The sequence below is a fragment of the Halichoerus grypus genome, chromosome 5 (genome assembly GCF_964656455.1).
Source record: "Halichoerus grypus chromosome 5, mHalGry1.hap1.1, whole genome shotgun sequence".
In the NCBI taxonomy this organism is placed as follows: domain Eukaryota; kingdom Metazoa; phylum Chordata; class Mammalia; order Carnivora; family Phocidae; genus Halichoerus; species Halichoerus grypus.
Window position 1 is genome coordinate 157,717,431 of NC_135716.1, and position 13,545 is coordinate 157,730,975.

General features: G+C 43.7%; 1 protein-coding gene across 26 annotated transcripts in view; it reads right to left on the reverse strand.

Moving 5' to 3' along the window:
* Nucleotides 1–13,545, reverse strand: part of MACF1 (microtubule actin crosslinking factor 1) — a 337,838-nt gene that overhangs the window by 150,829 nt on the left and 173,464 nt on the right. For 14 of the 26 annotated variants that reach the window (XM_078073362.1, XM_078073366.1, XM_078073375.1 and 11 more), the window contains exons 6-20: nt 13,378–13,544; nt 12,462–12,574; nt 12,251–12,357; nt 11,721–11,840; nt 11,474–11,569; nt 10,695–10,822; nt 10,518–10,611; nt 10,162–10,316; nt 9,086–9,362; nt 7,782–7,910; nt 6,632–6,709; nt 5,857–6,018; nt 3,966–4,070; nt 2,967–3,062; nt 1,778–1,909 (exon numbers count right to left, since the gene is read on the reverse strand). In XM_078073362.1, coding sequence (XP_077929488.1) covers nt 1,778–1,909; nt 2,967–3,062; nt 3,966–4,070; nt 5,857–6,018; nt 6,632–6,709; nt 7,782–7,910; nt 9,086–9,362; nt 10,162–10,316; nt 10,518–10,611; nt 10,695–10,822; nt 11,474–11,569; nt 11,721–11,840; nt 12,251–12,357; nt 12,462–12,574; nt 13,378–13,544 — 1,959 coding nt within the window. The remainder of the gene's footprint in view (nt 1–1,777; nt 1,910–2,966; nt 3,063–3,965; nt 4,071–5,856; nt 6,019–6,631; nt 6,710–7,781; nt 7,911–9,085; nt 9,363–10,161; nt 10,317–10,517; nt 10,612–10,694; nt 10,823–11,473; nt 11,570–11,720; nt 11,841–12,250; nt 12,358–12,461; nt 12,575–13,377; nt 13,545) is intronic. The other 12 variants (XM_078073376.1, XM_078073377.1, XM_078073380.1 and 9 more) reach the window with 1 other exon arrangement.

The following is a 13,545-nucleotide window of genomic DNA, read 5'->3' on the forward strand; positions in this document are numbered from 1 at the left end:
TATCTTAAAAACTAATGAACTTCTTGCCCACAAAATTGGTAGCAATCTACTACCAATTGTGTTAGAGAGTAAAAGATAACTTTCATGTATTACCAGGATGTGTCAAGCCCATTTTGAGGTATAAAAAGTCCTTAGAAGAGGGCTTTCTTAGGATGGAAGTAGATGTGATGAGAGTAAAGAGTTAATAATGTTAAGAAATGCCATTAAAGAATTAAGAATATGCAAGTAAAGAAAAAGAAATGCTTAAATAAACTACCTGTGCCTGTCCCCGGGAGCATGATTGGAAGAAATACAACTTTAACTTATTAGTTAAGAAAGAGGAATGGAATATATCAGGGAGACAGCCACACTGTTCCATACTTGAGAGCTGGTCTACCCATTTCCGTGTCCTTGCAATAAAGATGTCAATTTCTGTCTAACCCACAGCCAAACATCTCAAGTTCCAGAGACCAAGTGCTCAGCGTGGTAAAAGTTCTGAAAAGAACCAGAAGCCATGACAGATGCTCCCGAACCTGACGGACAAGCTGAGGAAAAGCTGAGGAGCAGACCCAGGTGACTTCATGCCCAGATGACGCCGCCAACCCGAGGCCCCTGACCTGGAGAGGAGGGAACAGAGCAGCGACCCTCGAGAAGAGAAGATAGGACAACAATTGCAGAGGAGTTACCCTAAGACAGGAAGGTACTCTGTGGAAGGGAGGAGATAATAGCCAAGGATTATTATATTCCTCCTTCATACTTGAAGGACCTCCAAGAGAGACATTCTAGAGACAACATCTAAAACGTCAGGCTTTTATCCTTCATTCCAAGTTAATTAAATTAACAGATTATTTGCCCAGGTGAAACACTGAATGTGAACCCATTCACAGGTTAATAACACCTGAAAGTGTAAAAATAAATCAATAAATAATCAACTAATGTTCACAAATACCCAAGTCTCACTCAAGAAAAAAATGACGGTTTTGGGTTATTCTGGTTCTCTTACCTATAATTTTCTACTGAAATGAGAGTCCCCTGCTTCTCATATAGAAAAAATAATTTCCCTATTACATACTCTTCTATCTTAATTTGGGATGTAGTTGGAGCCTTGTCTTGCCAACTCTGTGTAATATACATTCAATACATGTAAACAGTCCTGCTCTGATTTTATTACCAGCATTCCTGAAAGAATAATTCATTGGAGAAAATGAATATAAAATTGATTTGGATTAAATACTAGATACAAAATTTTTTTAAGTTAATATTGCTACATATAAATATTGCATGATATCTAAATAAGATTTTAATGTCATCCTTAGTTAAAATCAATATTCTAATATCTCATTTTACCAAAACAAAATTACCGACAAGGAAAAATTTGGCTCAGGTCTAGTTCATTGATTTGGTTTTAATTCTCTTTGCATGAGGGAATAAAAAAGAATTTGATGTCACCTAATCCCCTTCAAGTCTATTTTTCATGCTCTACACCTCATAGTTGGTCCCAACTACTGAATTAAAATAGGAACAATGCAAAGAAAGTATGCTGAGCACTAAGTGGCTCAAGAGGAGAGGACTAGGCTGTTACTTCAACAGCATACCCAAAGGAATCTTATTAGCAACTTTTTTTTACAGAAAGAAAAGAAAAAAAAAAGAAAAAAACCAAAATTGGGGTTAAACTCTATTTGAACATGAGCCAGACTGTATAGTAATGACCCACTGCCCTGGAGCGTTCAAGGATATAAACAGCAGCAGCTGGGATGGTTTACTCTGTTTCTCAGAAGAAATCATCCCCTGATGCAACACCCACCATGGAGTCCTGGAGCAGGTCCTCGAGGCGAGATAAGCTGGTGTTGTGGTCACAGGAGTATTTTCGTTTGATGGAGTCTTGGAGGTTCTTCAAAAATGACTCCAGGTCTCGTGCATCACTGAAGAACTGTGGGGAGTGGAGGGGTACCTCATGTGCAACTCATCATAACACAAGGATGTTAACCGAGAAAGAGCAATCTCCCCGTGCAGAGCTGAGCAGAACTGATGACTCTCCTGGATTACCGATGCTGCATTACATAGTCCACAGAAGTAGTGAAACCAAGGGCTTAAAATGCCATGTCCGGGAAATATTAGTGATGACAACCACAAAGCCTATGGCACCCTATGGGAAAGTCAGTCGGCTTCCTCTCCTCGGAAACGCTGCTAGTGACAACACTTGGCTGTGAGGCAGACATCAAGAAAAGCCTAGAGGTTGAGTGATCAAACGTTCCATTCCATTGATAAGGTAACAAAATGATCAGGAAGATTATTTCATTTAGGGCAAACCCAAATAGAGGTAACACCTTATTTCCTCCTGCCACCCTCACCTGAAAACAAGGAGTATATTCTCGATGTTGTGATTGACTGAAGAAAGAAAAATGGTCCTGATGTTTTACAGCTTGTCCCATCAAGAGGGAGGGTCTACTTTTCCCCTTGAAGCTGGGCATATAGGCATGTGACTTGCTTTGGCCAATGACACATTAATAAATGTGACAGCAGAAGAAAGGGCTTGTGCCCTGGGGCTTGCTCTCTCTGGCTGTTTGTGGAACGTAACTACTCCATGAAGCCTAGGAAAACCTATTAGCTGCTACAGACTTGTATATGGACTTGACTTGTCCCCCACCACCCCAACCAACCGTCTGACAAGGAAGTGATGCCGTTTGGGACGCACCAGCCCCTCGCCTGCCTGCCAGCTGCCTGCAGCCATCCATACGCTAGGCAAGATAAGAAAAACCATCTTTTCTCATCTCAGCGGAGCCCAGCCCAAATTACCAACCCACAGAACCAAGAGCTGGCTAAAGGATTGTTGTTCTAAGCAGCTGTGCTTTGGGGTGGTGGTTTACACAGCACAGGTTAACTGATGGAGATTTGTTTCACCCCACCTCTTCCACGTGCAGGGTTGTGCGCACACACACACATTCACACAGACACACAACGTGCACACAGACACAAAGTCCACATACCTGAAAGTAAGCAGTATTCTCTTTTACATGCTGCTCGACACACAAGCACAGCTGCTTCATCCACTGCAACTGGGACTGGGCGGCGGCGCTGTAAGCCTACAGCAACGGCACACACACAGAAGGGCGGGCTTAACAACATCTGCGCGCAATGCTCTCTTCCAGGCACAGCTCCGCCAGTGACAGGCCAGCCAAAGATACACGGAGATACCTGATGGGCATCGGCTGAGCGCTTGCCATCAGAAACAGGCTTGCCCTTCGTCCAACACGGGTTACATAGAAAAGGCCTCTCTCGTGCTCAACTGCAACCCAGCTGACCCTTGAACAATGGAGGGGCTAGGGGCACCGAACCCCATGCAGTCAGAAATCCATATGCGACTTCTGACTCCCCAAAAACGTAACAAACAGCCTGCTTTTGACTGTAAGCTTTACTGATAACACAGTCAATAAACACCTGTTTTGTGCATTACACATATCATATACTATATATATACTGTATACTTGCAATAAAGTAAGCTACAGCAAAGAAAATATTACTAAAAAATATCATAAGGAAGAGAAAATACATTTACAGTACTATATGGTATTTATAAAAAAAAAAAAATCCACATGTAATTGGGCCCGGACAGTTCAAACCCATGTTGTTCAAGGGTCAGTTGTAAATGATCAGCAAAACCCGGACATAAAATAAATCCCTCCCGGATTCCTCCACTTTATCTCTTTTCTGGGCAAAGGCACCACACCAACAGGAGACAGGATCTGCCTGGATGCTTATTTGAAGAAATATGGTTCAGTAGGAGTCTACAGCTCTTTTGGTTTCTCATCGCATTCTCTCCTTTGTTTGTAGTCTTTTGGGGACTGGGATGACAAAAGAGAGGATCCAAGACAAATGATCACGGACACTTCCTCCAGGTGTTGCAGGAGAACAAAGTTTCGGGTTTGAATGCTTCTCTGATGACAACCTCTGAGCACCTGACCCCTACACATTCTCAAGTCACATACCTCCACAGTCTGCTTGGCTGGGTGGTTCTCAAGTGACAGCAACTCTGCTGTATCTTGTAGAGACCGAAACACATCCTGTTTCTCCTCCAGCTGCATTGTCAACTCCTGAAAATTGAATTCAATTGTATGCAGTAAGTGCTATTGAAGGCTGTGTTCCCTGACTTTAAAGGAGCCTCCAACATAGGGTTAGCGCCAAAATGAGAGGAGTAAACAGCACATGCCAGAGGGTTTCAGAGAAGAGCAAAAATGCTAGAATTATTGGAGAATGATTCACAAAGATATGGGACCTGGGCCAGACCTGAGGAAGCAGGGAACACGGGACGAGCACAGGAGGCAGAGGAAGGAGATAACTTGGCAGGCGGGGCTGGTTCTCAGCCCCACTGGCCTAACACGGTACCTGACACACCCTTAGACCCCCATCACTGACTGGCGGGCTTTGCTCAGACTGTCCTATCAGCCTGCAGTGCCCTCTGGCTTTAAATTCTGTTAATATTACAGGACCCAACTTAGATGCTAGCTCTTCTATGAAGCTGGGTACTGATTCCTGCCGTCAGATCTGATCCCTTCTTTCTAAGCACTTTCTTTTTTTTTTTTTTTTAAAGATTTTATTTATTTTTTCAACAGAGAGAGACACAGCGAGAGAGGGAACACAAGCAGGGGGAGTGGGAGAGGGAGAAGCAGGCTTCCCGCAGAGCAGGGAGCCCGATGTGGGGCTCGATCCCAGGACCCCGGGGTCATGACCTGAGCCGAAGGCAGATGCTTAACGACTGAGCCACCCAGGCGCCCTAAGCACTTTCTTTTTATCTTTACCACAGCCTAATTCCCATTCTCGGACAGACTGTTTTCTGTGTTATAACATCTATTCTTTATCCTTTACTACAGAAGAATCATATACCATTCTCCAATCAGGAGATGTTTATATTTTTTAAACTCTAATGGAATTAAAAAGTATCTAAAGTAAGTGTTAGTAAAAAAGTTTCCTATTTGCATAGAGTTTACAAAATCCTTAAAAACCTCTGAGATGTGGAAATACACTTAGCAAAAAATGACCCTACCTGTATTCACTGAAAAAGAATAAAAAGTATTATACCATTGTTCAATGCTGAATTTCCCTTCCCATTTTACAAATGAAGATTTTTGACCAAAAAATTATTAAATGAATTTAAGAGAATTCAGAATTTGTGAGAAGCCAAGAGTATACCTCAATTAAACAATATCTAAACCCTACACTAAGTGCTTTGCCTATATTAGCTAGTCAATCTTTTACACAACCCTTTGAAGTGGTACTATCTTCCCATTATATAGAGGTCCAGAGAGATTAAATAACTTCCCCAGGGTCACAGAGTCAGTACGTAGAGGATTAAGAATTTGAACCCAGGTCTCTTTCACTCCAAAGCCTATCATCTTAAACACAAAGCTATTCTGAAATGACTCAACTTGCAGACTGATAACTCTCTTTGTCCAAGACATTGCCTTTCTTTCTTTCTTTTTTTTAAATTTATTTGAGAGAGAGAGAGTGAGAGAGAGAGAGAGAGAGAGAGAGAAGGGGCATAGGGAGAGGGAGAAGCAGACACCCCACTGAACAGGGAGCCCGATGCAGAGCTCAATCCCAGGATCATGACCTGAGCCAAAAGCAGGTACTTAACTGACTGAGTCACCCAGGCGCCCCAAGACACTGCCTTTCTAAATGCATTCTAAGTAAATACATTCTAGGGCTCAGGTTCCCCTCTCTCCATGTAGACTTCTCACACCCACAGATGCCTTTAAGCAGGGAGGTCCCTATTTCTACCTCGCAGAATGCAAATCCAGAAATCCAAGCTTTCAACAGACTAGCCTCTCTGTCTCCTTCTACGAATACATAAATATGACAGGTCTGTTGTGCAAAACTCACAGAGAAGTAATTTCTCTTGGCTGAGATGTTGGGATTGTTGTCACTCCAATCATATGCTAGTTCCTCCTCTTCCTTCTCATTCAACCAGATCAACTCAGCAGTGGCTCTGGAGACAAACTTATGCAGGCTCTGAAGGTGCCTCATCCGGAAGCTAGAAGTTTCCTAGACAAAGCAAGGATTACAAGGTTAGATTGCCAAGCTTTCCTCTGTTGAAGATAGCACATGTGACATCAAAGCAAAGAATAACCCAGGAAACAAATTTAGCCTTGATTTTTCATCTCTGGGTGCCTCTCCATGAACTCAAATTTAGTACAAGTTTGGTACAGGACTCCCAGAGCCCTGGTCAATCCTAGCAAGAACTCAGAACTCACCAGGCTTTTGTGGGGCTCCCTGAATGAAGAATGATCCAAGGCCTGTCCTAATCTGGACAATCTCGAAAGACAGGAACAAAGAAGAGACAGAAGAGGAGTCTCCTTCCTACTAATCTCAAACTTTTAGTTTTGGTGTCTCAAAGCACATATAGTCACTGCTTGGGTGAAACACGGAAACTAGGACAGGTTCTACTTAATTAAAACTTTCTGGGGCAATGGTTTTTGATCCACTAAGAAAATTGAGAAAATGTTATAATACATATGAACAATTGCAAAGTACGTGATATAACCTAATAAACAGAAAACCAAAACAGGGCTGAACCATAAACTTTCTGAATTAGCGAAGACAGTTGTTTGGAAGGAACTGGACTGTCCCCGAAGAGAACAAAAGAGCCAAAACTTACCTTCAGTTTACAATACTGTGTCTCCAGCTTTCCAAGAGTTTCAACATAACTGGTATGGAAATTTTGGGACATTTTTCCCTGATAAGAAAGGCATGAAATAAAGATATATTAGAGAAAAAGTAGGTAAACTCTATGTCCAGTATGGTTTCAACTAGGTCTGCACACAGATAGGGACTGGCTAGTTGAGATAACAAATCTCTGGGCCAGGTTTCAAAGCCTGGGGCAGCACTGGGTGAGGGACGGTTCAGTGGGGATGAATACAGCTGACAGATCTCGTGCTTCCAGTAACTCTGGGAGGTTTCTAGCAAAACCTATGCCTGATGATTCCCAAACTACTCGATCGCTTTTTTGAAGGGAAAAGTTGAAATTACAAATGGGAGGACAGAATGAGGCAGGGAAAGACTGAGTGAGTAGTTTCTCCAAACCAGCTCTCCCTGCAGGCAGGAGGTGAAGTGGAAGGAGCATGAAGTTTTGGAGCAGAGGGCCTGAGTTTAGAAACTGCACCCACTACATACTGATTTTGACTTTAGCTTTCAGTATCTCAATTCTTTTTAGAAAAAAGGGTTAAGGGGCACCTGGGTGGCTCAGTCGTTAAGCGTCTGCCTTCAGCTCAGGTCATGATCCCAGGGTCCTGGGATCAAGCCCCACATAGGGCTCCCTGCTCAGCGGGAAGCCTGCTTCTCCCTCTCTCATGCCCCCTGCTTGTGTTCCCTCTCTCGTTGTGTCTCTCTCTGTCAAATAAATAAATAAAATCTTTAAAAAAAAAATAGAAAAAAGGGTTAATAAAAATACCTTGCTCATAAGGGTATTTCAAAGAGCAAGAGACACTTCATGTGGAAAGGGAATTTGTTGTAAAGTGCTGCTCATGGTTATCATTCTTTTCCAGAACCCCCTTCTCCTATGTCTTTTTTGTTTGGTTTGGTTTTTAAGTAGTCTCCACACCCAGTGTGGAGCCCAACATGGAACTTGAACACACAACCCTGAGATCAAGACCTGAGCTGAGATCAAGAGTCAGATGCTGAACCAACTGAGCCACTGAGGTGCCCCCAGAGCCCCCTTCTCCTCAGAAATAGCTGCACCGTTGGTGAGCTACTCCATTACCTGCCCCACCTCACCACACCTCCCATAATGGATTCTGAATGCCACGAACCTCATATAACCTGGCCTCTTTGACACTTGAGCCCAGTTCTTCCACATTGGTGTGGATGTGCTGCTGTGTTTCCAGCTGCAACTCCACACTAGGCAGGTCATTGCCCCACTCTGCTCGCTCCAGTTTCATCTGGAAAAGAAGAAATATGTATATAATTGGCTGAATCGGGCAAACACAGAAAATTTTCAGAACTGATGTTGGGCAAGGGGGTTGAGGGTTGAAGACTGGGCAAGAGGACACCTAGGACATCTCCATCATGGCCTCTCACAGGAAAACATGCCATTGTCACCCCCAAGGAGCTGGAGACTAGACCACACCAACTACTATAGCAGGGGCAGCCTTCTGTTGCCTCATTATGGGATACATTCCTGAATTTACCAACCAGAAAAGTGTTTCCACAGGCTGAAGATTAACTTTATAGTTTAGGCCTTTTCCTTTATGGAGGCTCTTCATTTCACAATGAGAATGGATATAAGAAAGAAATATCTGAAAATGTTAAACTTTATTCATGGCATCAACTATTGACCAATGGCAAGTAATTTTCAAATAGCTTATCTTTGGATGTTTTTATTTATTGGTACATGGGGAATCCACCTTCAGGGCATGGGAAGAATTTAACAGAAAACAAAAGGAAGGGGCACCTGGGTGGCTCAGTCAGTTAAGTGTTCGCCTTCAGCTCAGGCCGTGAAGCCGGGGTCCTGGGATTGAGCCCAGCATCGGGCTCCCTGCTCAGTGGGAGTCTGCTTCTCCCTCTCCCTCTGCCCCACCCCCTGCTTGTGCTCGCTCTCTCTCTCTCAAATAAATAAAATCTTAAAAATAAAGAAAATAAAAGGATTAGAAGGATAAAAAGGATAGTATCAAACTTGACCCACTATCCTAGAATACATGTAAATAGTGCCCCTAAGAATTGTGAAACACAGGGGGCCTTGCTTAAACTCAAGAGGTAAGACCAACAACAAAGAGTGAAGAATAAGCTCCTCTGCCAATGAGGAAATTTCCGAAAAGGTGACTGAGATTTATAGACTGCAATTTCTCCCAAGAGCTCCACTTTGAGCAGTCAGCTAAAGGGAACGGAGTCCCAAAGGGCTTCAAATCAGAAAAGCCTATGCTATTCAGTGTGGGATTTTTGAGGATTTGAGCTGACCCCACCCATTTAACATTTGAGAAGGGGGCTTAAGTCCCTGGCAGCATTAATAATTAAGAGAGTTTACACAAGGGGCATATAGCAACCTGGCCCCCTTAGACAAGCTGCTGGATCCAGTAAACCTGAATGCACTGCATAAGCATTTGAAACATACACCCACCTGCATTTCTTCTACCCAAGACAGTAGTTCATACACAAATCGAAGATTGCCTTCATCCTCAGAGGAGGAGATAGACACAAGTTCAGCCCGAGTCATGGGCTTTCGGAACCAGGAGGTAGAGGAAGAGTATGTTCCCTTGGTCACGGGTTCTGCTTTCAGATGAGTAGTGGTTAAAGTAGAGGGTGGAGCCAATTCAAGCGAAGTGAAATGGCCCTTCCGATACAAGTTTGTACACTCTAGACGCAAGGTGACCAGCTCATCCTGCAGGCGCATAACCCTGAAATGCAAGAAGAGAAAAAAGGAAGGGACTTAAATCTGTAACTCACTTTTTTTTAAGTAAGGCTCCACTCCCAATGTGCAGCTTGAACTCACAACCCTGAGATCAAGAGTCACATGTTCCACTGACTGAGCCAGCCAGGCACCCCTGTAATGCACTTTTTAAGATAAAGTACTCCTTATCCATTTGACAAGGATGAGATAAAAATAAAAATGAGATCGTATCAGGAAAAGTGTTTTGAAAGAGAAGTGTTATATGAACACAAGGTGGTATTAACATCTTCATCGTTCAGAGTTGTTGAGGCAAATACCAAATTACAATGTTAATTGGAGGGAGGCAAACCAATATCTATTTATATAACTCTTGGATGGTATGACAGAATGAACAATGGATTAGGGGTCAAAAGATGTGAGTCTTAGTCTTGGCTCTGTACAAACTATGTGACTTAGATGCTCCTCATCCCCTCTATGGGGCTTGGTTTTCTTCCCTATAAAATGATGCATTCGATCACCAGCAGTTCTAACCCAGATGTGGTACTGTATCCCGGCAGGTCACTCTGAAATATGTGTGGGTGTTATAAGATGCCACAATGATGAGGGAATCCTACAGGTACTTAGTGGATGGGGCCTGCAGTGAGGGGAAATTGTTCTCCACCATGAGAATTTTCCTGCCCCAAATACCTGTAGTATCTCCACTGAGACACTGACCTCCCATCCAAGTTATAAGATTCAGAGACTGACTCTTGATCTGTGACCCTCAGCAGTAAGCAAGCCCTCTGTCAGAGTCTCATGTTCCTTACCTAAAAGCCAGCTCTTCTAGCTGGTAGTAATTCTCATCCCGTAGGATCTGGAGGTCCACCTGCAGCTGCCTGATGAGACCTTCACATTCCTGAATGTACATGATGACATCTGATTCACACTGTACCGGCTGTCCCGATTCCAGGTGAGCAGCGTCCTAAGACAGAAAGGGAGTAATGGGCATGGGAGAACGCCAGTGCCCCCAGCCACCTGGACTGAGGGAGCCAAGGGGGTCACTGCACATCCAAGAGTAAGGAAGAGACACGGCTGGACTTCTCAACCATTAATCTGGACCATTAGAGCACAGGGTGAGAAGGGGAGAACACGTGACATGAGGGGAGAGACAACACACACTCACAGCCTGCAGTGTATTCTTAGCTAGTGTCAGCTTCTCTTCACAGTTCAAAGCACCATTCTGGATTTTGTTTGCAATCTGTAGCAGCAATTCCAGCCTATAATAAGATAAAAACCATAGTCATATGCCAGGCTCCAAGTGGGTAGGTTACATCAGGTTGCCTTCAGGCCCTGGGCCCACCTCTCCACAGCTGGGCGAAGCGACTTCTCTCGCTCCAGCATCTCAATGATGAGCTTTCCCCACTCTTCCTCCACGTCATTCGGGTGGTAACCTTGAGGCAGTTTAATTCGGCCGAATTCGATCCACACCTAAAAAATCCCAGAGACACTCATTTAGTCCAAAAACACAGCCATGCCCTCAGGCCCAGTTTTATGCGTTCTTGCTACCTCACTTCTTGCTTCTTCACCCCGCCACTGGCAGTTTCTCCCGTGTCCAATAAGAGGAAACAACTGAATACTTAGCAGTACCTCAACTTGAGGTGAGAGCAGAGAAACCACTTCCAAAATACAGGGACTACTACCTGTTCTAAATCTTTCTATTCCTTCTACGTTTTCCATAAATCCTCCTGTCCTCTCAATAACCCCCCCTTCCAGAAAGGCCCAATGCCCAAATCTATGGTTTCAAATTCTCTAGGAATCAAAATGTGGATGGAAGTCTCTTTCCCTCCCATCATAGCAAAAGAATTAGCTTCCTTCTGAAAAACAGAAAACTCATTCACAAAACTTGACATTTCTGAATAAATGTATGCCATTCTTCAAAAGCCTCTAAGAAATACAGATCGTTGATACTGCACCTTTATCACAAAATTTCAAGACCAGCCTAAAAGTGAGGCTTGTCTGTAACCCGGGGGACACTGCTATTAATGCAGGTTGGGAAGAGGACACAGGCAATCCAGCAAGGAAGTAACAATAAGGCAAACTAGCACACCCCAAGAATCAGCAAAGGATAAGCTCCCTTACCTCTAATAATTTATATAATTCCTCAATTCTTCCTTTTTCTCTCTCCTTGGCCAGAATTTCTGTTTCTTTGAAGTGTATATATTGGTTATAAAGTGCCTACAAAATTAATATTTGGTAAATGAATGGATGGGTGTAAGCAACTTGACCCGTCTTTTATCCCACCTCACCCAGGAGCCAGCAGCAACAAGCTCTGAGACTTAATCCCAGGAATGAATTTACAAAAAACAACTTAAGTCCATGACTTTACCTTTAGTTCTACAGGGTTCTGGGGAAAAGATTTATCTGACATCAGTATTGTATGCTGTTTGATCCAGGGAATGAGGGAGTCCACTCGGCTTTGGTATTCTTGCCACCTGGAGTCTACTTCCTATTGCCAAAAGGTAGATATCACACCCTCTGATTAGCGGTACACAAAACAAACACAGGGGACAGTAGCTTAGGCCACCCCAAACCACATAAAATCCCTTTCCTCTAATTCCCTACACGGCTGCTCAGCCTAATGCTTCGAGTCCTAGTTTCAGAGCCCCTCAAGGGCTCTCAAAAGGGGATTCAATTTCCTGACACTAGAATAGTCTATGCTGGATGCTACAAAATTAGCAGCATCTAGATTCATTCCCAGGGACCAAAGACATGACCACATATAAAGAGGATGTGGATTCAGTTTGCTCTGTATAAACGTGCTCTGCCTAGAGTGAGTGCTTGAGAATAAGGTCTAATCAGTACATTCCACCCAAACATATGGAAGTCAGAAGGCATTTTGGGGAAGCGTTCTTATACCGTAGCACTGATTCCTTCTCCACCCTCAGGGACTTTAGGGAAGGCATCATAAATTGAAGACACGTAAGTGATCACAGACTTTTCATCTGGAGATGGCACATCCACGTCTGAGAGAGAAATGGTAAGAAGTTTCTTAGTCAGAATAGACAAAGCTGCCAGGAGAAGGACAAGGAATATAAGGTGAACATACTCAACTCCGGCCAGGTCTCACCTTCGGCGTCCAGTAAGCGGGTGACCCCCAGTCTTTCTGCCACTTCGAAAGCCTGCTCCAAGTTCTCGCGGTTACTTTGGATTTGTACCCTCTCCATATCCACCAGATCAGGTCTGTAAAAGTCCACCAAGGCACATGAAAGGCCACCATCTACACATCACATACGAGTTCACGCAAAGTAAACCTCTTAGAAGTACCCGGAGCCAGAATACGCTGATTGCATTAGAGAGAAAGCAAGAGGTTTAGAAAGGTACTAATTCCATTTTCAATTACATGCCGGGAGCCCAGTGCTCGCTCATTCTAAAGGCACAGAGCAGGTAGGCTGGACTTCATGGGAAAGTATCATAAACTAGTACAGCGTGAAAACTGGGATATGTTTATGATCACTAACAGTGCAAGAATTTTGATTTTTGTCATCAAAATTCCTATCTTCCTCACTCCTCTCACTCCAGCCACCTGCTGTTCCTTATCCACTCCAAGTAAGCCCCCACCTCAGCCCCTCTGCACTTGCTCTTTCCTCCCAGTGTAGCATTCTGACCCTAGAAGGCCTGCGTGGCTCGCTCCTTTACAGCTCTGCTCCAACACCCTAATCGGAGAGGCCATCTCCAGTGACCCTGTCCAAAATACAACAAACCCCATCACTCTCTTCCCCAACCCTTATATGATGGTGCTTACCATCATATAACACCATGTATTTATTTGTTGCCTAATAAACAAATAAGCTCCATGAAAGCAAGAACTGTTGCTGTTTTGTACCCAGTGCCTAGAATAGTAGGAGTTGAATATATATTCCTTTTTTAAATGAGTAAAATGAACCAGAGTTTTGATTCTTGGTTGAGAGGAAAAGTGGCATTATAACTTATTACAAGCAAGATGAGAAGCTCCTCCAGGCACAGGGAAATTCTACTGCATTTACCTGTACCGGTGAATAAGTGCATTGAACATCTTCCCATCACTCCAGCAGGAGGAAAAATTGGTACATTTGATTCCTGTGTAACCAGCTGTCACCTTCTGGGTCCACAAGAGCAGCTTCTCCTTGGCTGACATGTCCCCTGACTCTCCACTAATGTAGATGTCAGAGATC